The sequence below is a fragment of the Monodon monoceros genome, unplaced genomic scaffold, assembly GCF_005190385.1.
Source record: "Monodon monoceros isolate NGI ecotype Baffin Bay Population unplaced genomic scaffold, NGI_Narwhal_1 Super_Scaffold_9, whole genome shotgun sequence".
Classification (NCBI taxonomy): domain Eukaryota; kingdom Metazoa; phylum Chordata; class Mammalia; order Artiodactyla; family Monodontidae; genus Monodon; species Monodon monoceros.
The window spans coordinates 31,658,972-31,671,513 of record NW_021703786.1 but is presented as its reverse complement, the minus strand read 5'-3'; the positions used below and the strand labels follow the sequence as shown (position 1 = coordinate 31,671,513).

General features: G+C 56.4%; 1 protein-coding gene across 1 annotated transcript in view; it reads right to left on the bottom strand.

Annotated features, from left to right (window-relative positions):
• Positions 1–9,614, bottom strand: part of SDK2 (sidekick cell adhesion molecule 2) — a 262,157-nt gene extending 252,543 nt beyond the window's left edge. Inside the window, exon 1 of the mRNA XM_029212052.1 lies at positions 9,551–9,614. Coding sequence (XP_029067885.1) covers positions 9,551–9,614 — 64 coding nt within the window. The remainder of the gene's footprint in view (positions 1–9,550) is intronic.
• Between the last annotated feature and the right edge of the window lie 2,928 nt (positions 9,615–12,542).

Here is a 12,542-nt window from a genome sequence, read left to right as displayed (position 1 = left end):
TGTACTTATGCACCCACCTTTTCCCACGGAGGACATGGGGGCCAGGATGGACCCAGTGAGAATGGGGTGTGGCCTCTGAGGCCCACAAGCCTATTACCTTCTCTCTGATGTTACTATCACCCTACAGCACCCTGCTTTAAAGGGTTAACTTCATTAATGGCGAACCATAATTTATGTCTCATACCTCTCTCCTTGTTGATGAAGGGTTATTAATCTAAACTCAAGGAGTTTGTAGTTAAAGAAATCAGTCACACACACGAAAAGATAATTCAGAATCCACAAAGCCAAGTGCCAAAGGAGACATGTAGACCGTTGGCATCCCGACGGCTCGGAGGCATCTGGGAGGATGCGTTCCAGCCATGGGACCCAGGGGAGTATGGGAGGATGGGGTGCAGAGGGGAGGCAGGAGGGAAAGGCGAGAATGGCTTGGGGGGTGGGCAGTGAGCATGGTGGAGGATGGGAGTGGGGGGAGGGAGAGGTGAGATGGCAGCCGTGCACAGGGCCAGACTGGGGAGGGCTTGGCGGTGGTACCCAGTGGGGGAAGCCATGAGGGTAAAGGCTTATCAGTGGGGTGGGTAGGGGGAGATGCAAGAGGACTCAGCATTCAGATGCTACCACTAAGACCCTGTGGGAGAGCAGACGGGGCATCTTGAAAGGGCTTTAGAGAGAGGAGAGGCCATTCCAGCCTACAGCCCGTGCCCTACCCCTGCACCCACCCAAGCTGGGGTAGAGCCTGTGGTCCAATGCGACAGCTCCCAAATCCCCAAGCAGCATGGTCGGCCATTCCTGAATGGTGGAGGCCCTGACCAGACCAAAAGCAATGATCTAAGAGGCAGCTGACCTCCTCTCATTGTCTCTTTCTTACAAGTCAAGGGACCTTGGCAAGTTTCTTCATGTTTCTGAACTTCAATGCTAACAAGGTTAATACCAACACCTTCTGGCCAAAATCCTTCATAGGTTGGGGTGAAGAGACACATGAGATGTCTGTGAACGCTACCCTCAGAAATTTGAGTTTTTAGGAAAGGATCCAGTAAAAACATTCACCTCAAGGCCTGAACAGCTGATAATAGCTTAATATGTGGGTTCTCAGTGACATATTTGCATTTTAAGCTGGAGGCAGGGAATGTCTCAACCAAATAAATAAATCCCTAATAATGGAAGTTTAGAGGACACTGGCAGGTCTGTGAAAGAGAAAGAGAGCAGCGGCATTTGGGGACAGGGCGCGGGACAAATTGTAGGCCCAAAGCTGACCTTGCTTCGCTGACACCAAGATGACAACCATGACAATGATGAACACTTACTCCATGTCTGCTATACACTGAGCTCTGTCCTAAGAGCTTAGCATATCTCATTAAATCTTGTCACAACCCTGTGAGGTGAGGGCGACTGTTATCTCCATTTTACAGATGGCAAAACTGTGGCACAGATAGGCTATGTAACTGATCTAAGGTCATCCAAGCAGTAAATGACGGGTAAATGAATTCAGGGAGTTGTGTATGTTTCAGGCCCCTTAGAGGCCTGTTCTGTCCCACCTGGACCCTCTGATGGCAGACGCTGGATTGGCCCTCATAGTTCAAAGCAAGGAATGGGGCGTCTGTACCAGATTCAGACCTGGCTCACATAATATGGGACAAGGCAGTTGTGCAGGAGTCACTGCTCAGACTTTAGGCAACACACCTCCCTCCCCATTTGCACATTTGCACCCCTGTGGAGGAGTCCAGGTGTGGGGCCCCCGGACCCTGAAGAGTCACCGTGTCCACCCCAGAAGCTGAACTCCCTGAAGGGGCTGCATTACAGCCAATAATATTTCCTCCTTTCAGGATTAGCACATCATCAAGCACATTTCATCAGCCCTGTGGGTCACTAACAGCTTCCTAAATGACATCCGAGTTTAGCTGCTGCTTTCCTCCACCCCATTCAGCTTAGAAGACTCTGGAGCTCGGTCACTGGCCAGCCAGCCATGAACGCCCCAGGTGACCCTCAGGAGACTCCCCAGACATCTCCAGGGAGGGGACAGGGGAAAGCAGTAGGGGAGGCATGGGAGGAAGGGGTTCCCCTCCTGACCGCTCATGTTCTGCCAGCTTAAGGCCCATTGAGGACACAACTGGGGCAGAGGCAAGAACCAGGAGGGTCAGGAGGGGAAAGAGAATGAACTCCCAGGGCGACTTCCAAACTCCACTGCCGCCCCTGGGCCACGCAGCACAACAGGCTGGGCATCTCTCATCGGGAAGATATCAGTGAAGGACGTGGTGCAGGTGCAGGGCAGCGGGGGGCAGTGGAAAGATGCCCCATAGAGCCCTGGGTTCAAATCCTGACCTCTTTTTTTATTATTATTATTGGGGTACAGTTGTTTTACAATATTGTGTTAGTTTCTACTGTACAGCCAAGTGAAGTCGTGTTCCCTATGCTATATAGCGAGTTCTCATTCGTTAGCTATTTTATACATATTAGTGTATATATGTCAATCCCAATCTCCCAATTCATCCCACCCCCCTCCCTTCCCCCCTTGGTGTCCATACGTTTGTTCTCTACGTCTGTATCTCGATTTCTGCCCTGTAAACCAGTTCATCTGTACCATTTTTCTAGATTCCACATGTATGTGTTAATATACGGTATTTGTTTTTCTCTTTTTGACTTACTTCACTCTGTATGACATCTCTAGGTCCATCCACGCCTCTACAAATGACCCAGTTTCATTCCTTTTTATGGCTGAGTAATATTCCATTGTATATGTACCACACCTTCTTTACCCATTTGTCTGTCGATGGACATTTACATTGCTTCCATGACCTGGCTATTGTACAAATCCTGACTTCCTAGCTGTGGGGCCTTGGGCAGGCAATGGCTCTGAGCCTCAGGTTACCCACACGTTGGAGGTGAAGGAGGTCAGAGGCGGGTAACGACTGTAATGCACTTGACACAAAGAACTCGGTGGCAATTGTGAGCTGGCTTCCCCTCTTTAGATGCCTAGCATGGGGAGAGGAGGCCAAATCATTCTACACTGGGGAGGAAGCAAAAGAAACTGAAGCAAGAGGAAGATACGGGGGAAATATGGAGAAAAGATAGCAGGGGGAAAAATCTGGAAACAAAATGCAACCTGAGACCCAATCTGAAGACCCTTTGGCGGGGCAAATACAGAAGCACAAATATAGTTACCTTAGTTTATTAAGTGCTTCTGATATGTCAGGCTCCATGCCGAGTGCTCTGCTGGTGTCATCTCATTGACTTCTCCTTGTATTACAAACAAGCCAACGGGGCTTGAGCATATAAGTGATGGAATGCAAAGTAGCAGAGATTAACCCACACTGACAGAGCTGGAACCCAGGTTGGCCCAGTTCCAAGGCACTGGCCCTTCTACATGCCACTTCTCAACAGCTTAAGGAAAAAAAAAAACGTCAGAAGGCAGGAAAGTAAGAGCACAGACAGGGAGGGGAATGCTTTAGGGACGGCCCTGTCTTGGGTGAAGTGATTCTCTGTAAGAAATGTTCTTCTGGAGACCACAGTATCATCTCTGTAGTTATTAGGAATGCTCGACATCACCAGTGCGCGTCTGAGATGCTCTTTTTACAGCACACAGAAGACCGCACTTCTCAGTTCCCTTGCCTGGGAAGGACCACTGGATGGGGCCACGTGATCAGATCTGGCCAATGGGCTGCCAGGGGAAGTGAGCCGGGCTAGAGTATTTAATTGTAAATGCATGTCTTCCCCTCTCATGTATTTCAAAAGGTGCCTCCACGCCTGGATGGGGGCATTACCTAAGCCCCCTACCAGTCCTCCCAATTTCCTCCCCAGCGAAAGATGGGGCTCAGCTGATAGAGATTCAGCAAGGACCCAACCCAGAGGCCCTACTGCTAGAGGCAGCTTCACCTGCAGGGCCAGAGGTGCGGAAAGCTGGGAACAGGGGCGAGGAAGTCTGAGCAAGGGCTCCCGGCTCAGCAGGAACACTATCCCGGATTGACATGTACACACTGCTAATATTTAAAATGGATAACCAACAAGGACCTACTATACAGCACAGGGAACTCTACTCTATATTATCAGTGTGTAACAACCTAAATGGGAAAAGAATTTGAAAAAGAATCGATACATGTATATGTAGAACTGAATCACTTTGCTGTACACCTGAAACTAGCACAACATTGTTAATCAAGTATACTCCAATATAAAATAAAAAGTTAAAACAAATAAACACTATTCCACGGAAGCCCAGGCTGGAGGGCAGGGCTCCCATCCCTGAGGGGCTTGGCCGCTCATCGCAGTGGAGGCTCCATGGCATGGGGCGTAGGTGATGTGCAGAGGGGCCCGTGAGAGTGGGTGAGCGGCTGGAGAGGAGCTGGAGAAGCAGGTAGAGACCAGATGACAGAGGGCTTTACGCCGTAGGTAAGTGTTCATTCATTCACACATTCATTGATGTATTCTTTGTTCACTAATTCATATTCGTTGAGCTCCTTCTATCTGCCAGGCACTCTCCTAGCAGCTGGGGATACAGCAGGGGATAATATAAAGCCCCGCCCACATGAGAGAGACCAGCAATAAACAAGCCAATATATGTCAGATGGAGCTGAGGGCTGTGGAGAGACGAAAGCAGGCTCAGGGGTGGGTGCTTGGAGATGCCACGTTACAGGGTGTTTAGGGACGGATCAGGGACATCAGAGGAAAGGCCCGATTAACTAAGGATTGAGCTGTGCAGACATCTGGGAGGAGTGGTATACAAGACTTATTTTTAACTCCGTTTCCTCATTTTACAGATGAGGAAACTGGGCCTCAGCTCCCGGTGGCTCAGTGACAGAGGAAGGCCAGGACCAGGCTGGAAGCCATCTCCATTGCCATGTTGGCACCTCCAGTATCGGCAGGAGAGGGGCCTCAGTGGGGCTCCCGGGCTCAGAGAGGGGCTTTCTGGACCAGACACCTGGCTCGGGGAGTCTGATGAGACAAGCTGTGCAGCCCCTCCCTCCTCTTCCTCCAGGACCCTGAGCAGTCCCGGTGGGTCCCTGGCTCAGCATTACTCACTGGCCCCGCCTTCTGTCCCCGGAGGACAGGAGTGGGTGGGAGGACGAGGAGTGGCGGGGTTAGTAGCGGGGATGTCTCAGCAACCGGCGGCCTGTTTTCCTTTCCGTTACAGGCAGTGGGGCTGCTGCTGGCCCATTTGTTGCTATTGGCATCCCAAGGCCCCAAATTTATGATGACTAATTCCCACCGCTTCAGGCAGCTCCAGGGCTGTCTGCTGCAACAATGTGCTCCAGGCGGGCCAGGGTGGAAATCCTGCAGGCAGCACCCTAACACCCTGCATCAATTCCAACTCAGTTTCCTGACTCCCTGAGGGGCCAGGAGTCAGAGGGCAGGGAGGGCGAGGTTCCAGCCAATCAGAGGACTCCTTCACCCACAGCCAAATCCTAGGATAACCAGCCACAAGGAGGTTCAGCAACATAAAGCACGACTGTCTAACAACCAGCCTGTTTTGTGAGGTAGTGAGCCCCCCATCACCAGGGGTATGCAAGCAGAGACCACATGGCCACTTGCCCCAGGCTTGTAGGCAGGGGACAGCACTAGATGATTTTTCATGTTTCTTTCAGGTCAAACGTACTGATCATGTTAGTCCTCAGGACAGAGAACAAGCTCATTCTCTATTACCGTTTAGCTTACAGCCCAGTTGTGTCCTGTGGTACAAGATCGAGTGCATACCAATACGCAGTTTAACACATTATTTTAAGGTCGGCCGTTCAGGCACTGTTTAAACAGAAAACTGCTGTAAAGGACTTGGCCTCTTTCCCAGCCTCCCTTCCCCGACGGAACAAGGTTCCTGGCCCCTACTTTGGCCTTCCAGCAGAGGACATAAAGGAGAGGCGGTCGATAAATATTTGCCGAACAAATATTCGAAAGGGAGAGTTTCTGAGGCAGGTATCAGGCTGCCAGCATGATTTGGTCTCTGGGCGGGGGGCGGGGGGGGTTCCTGAGTCTGTCCACCCCAGGCAGGGGTGATCTTCTGCGGCCAATACAAGCACCAAACGGTGTCACTCATCAATCCACAGCCAGAATGTTCCAGACTGCCCAGCTGAAGCCCTGGGGTGCACAGGGCGAGGGCGAGGGGTTTTTGGGGCTGAGAGCCACCTCTCTGGCCCTGGGAGAAGGGGAGGTAGGGAACAGGGACACCCCTGGGGCCGCCCTCACGTGGGGCGGGGGCTCTTGACACATACCAGCTGAGCCGCAGGCAAGCACGCCAGTCGGCCTTGTGGTAATGAGTATGAAGCCCTGATCAATAAGTTATTTTTTGCTGTCAGTAATTAATTATTATAGCTTAGCCACAGCATTAAACTTTCATCCCACTCCCTTGAGTACTGTTTGGCTTTTATTGTGATCACCTCCCAGCAGTAAACTTTCTCCGTTTGGAGACTTCGGGATCGGGATCCTCCGGGGCTGGGCTTCCCAATCTCCGTTCAGGGTTTTCCCACTGCCTGGTTCCCTCAGCTCAGACTCCCCTCTGTTCCTCCCCCAGGCACCGTTCACTTGAAAGAAGCTTCTGGACCAGCTGGCTGGGCTCTGCCGCCCTCCTTCCAGCCTCCCAGCCTCCGAGAGATGTCCACCAGCAGTGGCACGTGAAACATCTTGCGAGGTGCTTGTTAAAATGCAGACACCCTCCAATCCGAATGCCTGGGGGTCTGGATCGGGACCGCTGGAGGGCCACTTTGGGTCATGGTGATGCGGCCACAGAAGGGAGTCAGAGAAGGGTCTTGGGCGAGGAAAAGGCATTCAAGGCCTTTTCAGTGGGTGCCCAGGAACCACTCCTCGTGGCCCCTTGGCTAATAGTGTACAAAGAGTCATAATAACAACAGAAAAACAATTACCCTTTATTAAGCACCTTCTGCGTGCCAGGCACCTGCTAGGCATCCCCTGAATACCTGGTATCCTCATACGTGCTCTGCTCTCTTTACAACACCCCTGCGCTTAGTCTGGGGAAAGAGTGGGAACCATGTGACATCACGTTTCAGGGGAAACGATCAAATGGTAGCTTTCAGTATAAACAGGTAGTGTTACCCAGGTTCTGCACCTGAAAAAAACTAGGTTGTGTGGATAAATCTGGCAGCCAATGTGAGGTTTGTCCCAAGAGAGGAAGACTGCTTGGTCCCTCACTCTGTATCATCATTAGAGAACGGGGCTCATGGGCTCAGAAGTGACACACAGTGCCAGTGGCTCTAACCACCCCAAAGGGTTAACGGCATCACCTCAAACTCAAAAGCAAAGCAAATGGAGAAAAAAGCAAAGGAGAGACTCCACTCTCTAACCCCAAAGCAGACGAGAAACAACCCCCTGGAAACCCATGCTCGACCCTGTTTCCCCGACACACAACGCAACAGTGCCCCCAGACCTGGGCCGAGGCCAAGTTCCCATAATCCTCTGCATGGTTTGCCGCCCTGGAGACAAATGGAAGGAGAGTACCCGATGGATGCTGGAAAACACTCTCTCGGAGCCAGAGAACACAAACGGAGCAGCAGGGAACCTGGGCAGCCACACTCAAGCCCGCAGCAAACAAGAGAAGCAGGAGAGAGAGTGAATCAAAGAGACCTTCACCACTTCTGACAGGGCGAGCCCCTCCCTCTGGAAGCACAAGGACATGAGGTGGCCTGACCTGAACTTCAGCAGGACGGCCACGTGGAATCTTGGACTTCGGTGGATGGGACAGGTGTGGAGGTGGGACATGGAAACGACTTGCTGACCCAGAAGGAAGGACCTTCAGGTGCCCTGGGGACTCCTTACAAGCCTGGTTTTGGATGGGACAAGAACTAACGAGCCGCCTGCCCAGGGAAATCGTGGGGTTACTGGAGTCTATGCAGTAATGAAATCAGAAGCAGCCAGATAGAGACGGACACCCCCCAGAGTCCTCCCAGTCTCCTGGCTTTCAGCTAGTGACCCCATGGACATCTCAGAACACATCTGCGAGGTGCCCCAGGCCTAACCTGTTCTATTCTGCCAGCCTCACACTCCCCCTGGACCCTTAGAAGAAGGGCCCCGTCCCAGCAAGCCCACCCCAGCTGCAGATGGTCCTGGTTCCAGGGAGAGAGGAGCTTAGAACTCACCTGGTCCCAGTCCGGACTCCCGCCCCCAGATCACCCAGCAGCCTTTGGCAAGTCACCTAATGCCCCTAGACCTCAGTTTTCCCATCTGTTAAATGGCTACTAGAATAAGACGACATCTGAAGTCCCTGCCTGCTGTAAGATTTTATGATGATCATAAAAATAATAACTTTTATTACCTTACATTTACACGGCCCCGTTACAAAATTTCTAAGTGCTTTAACGCAAATTACGTTGTAAAATCCTCCTCTCTACCCTGTGACTGAGAGCTGATTATTTTTATCTGTTTGATCTTGCCTCTCTGGGATGCCTGACGCTGGGCTCACTGGAGTCCCTGCGACTCTGGGACTCCAGAGATGGGGTGGGGCCCTTTCGAGGTTGCAGCCTCCGCAGACCGGCGCCCCCTGGGTGGGTCCAGGCCCCCTCCCGAGCCTGGAAGAAGGAAGGCCAAGCCCTGGGAGTCCTGGAGCTCAGTCCAGGCTTCGTCTCCCGCCGCCCCCAGCAGGCGCCGCTCGGACACCGCTGGCACTGCTGTCTGGATCTGCGAACACCGAAGGCAAGAAGGAGGCACGGGTGCAGCCGCCCTCCCCCGCTGGGACCTGCCCGAGGACTGGCGGTATGTCTGGGCATCCGCCCTCTGGAGGGGGGCAGGGCGGATCGATCACGCCTCCCCCTCCTTCCCAGCACTCCCACCCCAAACCCACCAGCCCTTCTCCACCCTGAGGCTGCGCCAGGCAGCTACAGGTCAGAGCGGCGGCGGCAGAGACGCTGGAGCGGCCAGTGGAGCTGGAGGCAAAGGCGGGACGCTGAGTGTGTCTGGGGGCGGGGGGAGGGGAGGGGGGTGGGCGCGAGAGGAGAGGGCCTCAGACCTCGCCTCCGGCGAGCACCGCGAAGCACCCCCAGCCCCGGCGGCCGGCCAGGCAGCCAGGCGCGGGCTCCGAGACTTGGCCAGGCCCCGAGACTGCCCTCCCGGGGCGACCATCCAGGAACCCAGCGCTCTACTCTGGCTTCTTCCCGCCGCCCTCCCGCCCCACTGCCTCGCCCCGGGGCGGCCAGCGCGTGCCCGGCAGGGCCTTGCCCTTCCCCGCGGACACCGAGCGGGGACCCAGGAGCCCGGCCTGAGGAGCAGGGTGCAGCCGGGCGCTAAGCCCGGCACGGAATGGCGCGCCCCTCCCACACCAGCCCGAGGGCACCCACAGCCCGGGTGGGGAGGTAGCGACCCCCCCCGACTCCTCTTAGGCTCCACGAGCGACGCCTCCCAGCACGGACCCCCACCTTCCCTTATTCGGAAGTCACAAGTCTCAGCAAGACCGCTCCAGCCCCCCAAAGAGAGCCCCCAAACTCGGGGAAAGGGGCCTGAAACTCCCGGGAGAGGGCTCTGCCCAGGCCAAGCCCGGGGTCCCGGAGGCGACCGTGAGGCCAGCGAGCTCCCGCGCCCCTCCCGCGCCCCTTCCCCAGCCCCACTGGGGGTGGCACTGTACCTTGGGCTCCGGCCGCGCGGATCTGGTGCAGGGCCAGCAGAGTCCAGATCAGTAGTCCCCGCATGGCAACCAGCCTTTTCTTCGGGGGATTGGTCTTCCGAACAGTTTTATAATCCTGGTGAGGTCCGGTACCCCGTGGCTACGTCCCGGGAGGCTGTCTACGCGGCTCCGGCCCGGAGCGGTATCCGCCGGGGAGGGGAGACGCTGGCGACCCCAACCCTTCCTCCTCTTCTTTAGTACAAGTCCGATCCCCGCGGCGCTCCGGGAAGGCGAGGGGCGAGCAAAGAGGAGGATGAAGCCTCTCTCGGTCTCGGGGCACCTCCCCGCTTAGCACCCCAACTCCGACTTCTTCTACCGGGCAAGGCGGCCTCACCGATCTGACCGGGTCGCGGGCCGGGCTCCGGAATAAAGCGACAACTTCAGGAAACTTCCTCCCGTGGCCACGTTGCCCGCCCCCTGCCCGCCCCCTGCCCGCCCCCTGGTTCGGTGCTCCGCGCGGACGCAGTCACCGCCGATCCGGGCGCCGGGCCCCCGGGGCCGCGCGAGAGGCGAGTGCGGCGGCAGATGCGGGTGCGGGGCTTCTTTCAGGGGCGCCGGGTTCGGGAGGCGCGGTAAGCATAGCGGTCCGAATCTCCCTGGAGCTGAAGTTTTCTTCTCTCTAACTTTGCAGGCGGCATCTGGCGGGGCCGAACCACCTCTCTCGCCTCCACCGCCCCGGCGCCTAATCCGGGGACCCTCGGTCCCTCCAGGGGACGCCGGGCCCGGGCGCGCCCTCGGCTCCGCGCCCAGCGGGCTAGCAAACTTTGCGGGTCCCGCGGCCCGGCGCGCCGCCCCGCGAGCCCATGTCCGCTCCGGCTGCGGGGCGGCGGGGACGTCTGCTGGGCTCGGCGACCAGGGCTTGTCGCCGGCGCCCGGGCGCGGAGCCTCCTGCTGGCCCGAGGCTGGAGCCGGGCGGCTCTGCCCTCCGCCGCTCCCCGGCCGGAGCTCGGCGAGGCGCGCGGAGAGCCTGGCGGGCGGCCCCGGCTCCGGGGGCGCGGCGCCTCCTCGGACGCCCGGCGCGCGCCGACCTCCCGGGCAGGAGAAGCAGCGGCCGCCGCGCCCGCCCCAGCGCCTCGGCCGCGCCGCCGGCCGCCTCGGCCGCTCGCTCGCAGAACCCGCCGCCCTCGGCTTCCCGGGCTCGGCGTCCGGAGAGCCACTCCTGCCTGAGCCGAGCGGGAGCTGCGCGGGCCGCGTGAGCCGGGGACGAGCGCGGCGGAGGCGGAGGCGGAGACGCGGCGAGGGGGGCCGAGCGCTACCCCGTGGCCGCGACTGAAGAGCAGCCTGCGCCCTGGGAGGGGGGGCGGGCGGCGGCGGCGGCTCCGAGCCAGGCCCGGGAGCGAGCCCCGTGGAAACACGAGCCGTTTGCGCGGCCGCGGGCGCCCAGCCTCTCCGGGAGCCGCGGGAGAGCAGCAGTGCCAACCTCGAACCTGGCCGGGGCGGGATGCGCCCAGAGCCCCTCGGCTCTCTCGGCCAGCCTTCCCTTCCAGCCTCGGCCCCGCACCGCGCTCTCAAAGGCCTCATCAGACCTCTCTCCCCGGGTGTCGGGAACCCCGACACCCTTCCCGGACGTTGAGTAATAGGGCTGGGGGGGGTACTGGATAGAGGGGTTCGGGCAACTGGTTGATTCCAGTTTCCCCTTCCCAGGTCAGGCTTTCAAAAGAACCGCTCAGGGCGGAGAGCAAGACAAAGGAGAGGCCTGGGACTTAGAGACAGTGAGAAAGTGAAGTTGGTGCCAAGGCATATGCATTCTTTGTTTCTTCTTTTCTTTTTCCTTTTGAGCTCTGCTTGCAAAGGGTAGAAGAATGGGAAATTATTGAGGAAGCTATAAAAAGGAAGCTCGGAGGCTTCCTTGCTTGTGGACCACAGGAGTCAGCAGCCCTGCTGAGGGAGAAGGCCAGCTCGGGTTTGCAGGACCCAGTTAAACATTCCTGGGTATTAGACAGCTTTGCTTCCATGGATCCCTTCCTCCATTAAAGAAAAAGAAAAAGAAATCTATCTATATTTAAAATAATATTTATGACTGCGTTGGCACAAATATATTAATATTACATATTAAAACAATTCTCTTCAACCTAAAAGTTCATTGATTTCTTCTGATTTTAAAAGAAACGAAAACATTTCCATTTCATGCTCCCCGGCACTGTGCCTGCGGAGCCACGTGGAGTCTCCCTGTCCCTTTGGTGTTTCTGCTGGGAGCAAAGAGCCACTAGATTCCACCTGTGGGCACAGCGCGTTTCTCCTCTGTCTCCCTGGCGGCCCACTCCAGCCCAGAAGGCACCCCTCCTGCTTGCTCTGGAGCAGCCACAGCCCTGCAGACGTTTCATTACTTTTATATTCCCATCTCACCTGCCTTGTAAAAAGAACCATGGGCATTTTCTGAAAACAGCTGAGAAGCCAGCCCACTTTCCCTACATGCTTCCATCGCCTAACTCAAACATCATTTTGCAACTTTTTCCCCTGGCAACGTGTGCTCCATCCCAGACCAAAGCCCTTCTGGCTGGCTGACTGGTAAAGGGGAGGGCTTTGGGGGCAGGTGGCCCAAGTGTGGCCAGCCCTCCTTAGTCCTACTGGCCATGCCATTGCCAGTTGCTTAGGGATGCCCAGCTGGGGCCTTGCACACTCCCTGCCTGCTCTAACTGCCCCCTCCCAGAGCGCAGGCCCTTCTCAGACCTGGGAGAACAGCTGTCTCCACAGTGCTATTACACTCTTGGCTCACAGAGGGGGCCTGAGAGCCAGCTTTGCCAGGGACCTCTCCTCAGCCAGCAAAGGAACAGCAGAAAGGCTGTATCTCTGTTCTCCGAGGGCGGGAGCTCACATCCACCCAAACGCCTACCCTCTTCATGTCCAGTCCCAGACTTCAGCAGCCATGAGTCTGAACTGGAGGCTCCGAACAGCATTTGTTCTCTTTGTAGAAAGAGACATGTTTGCACAACCATGTGTAACCCCATACACC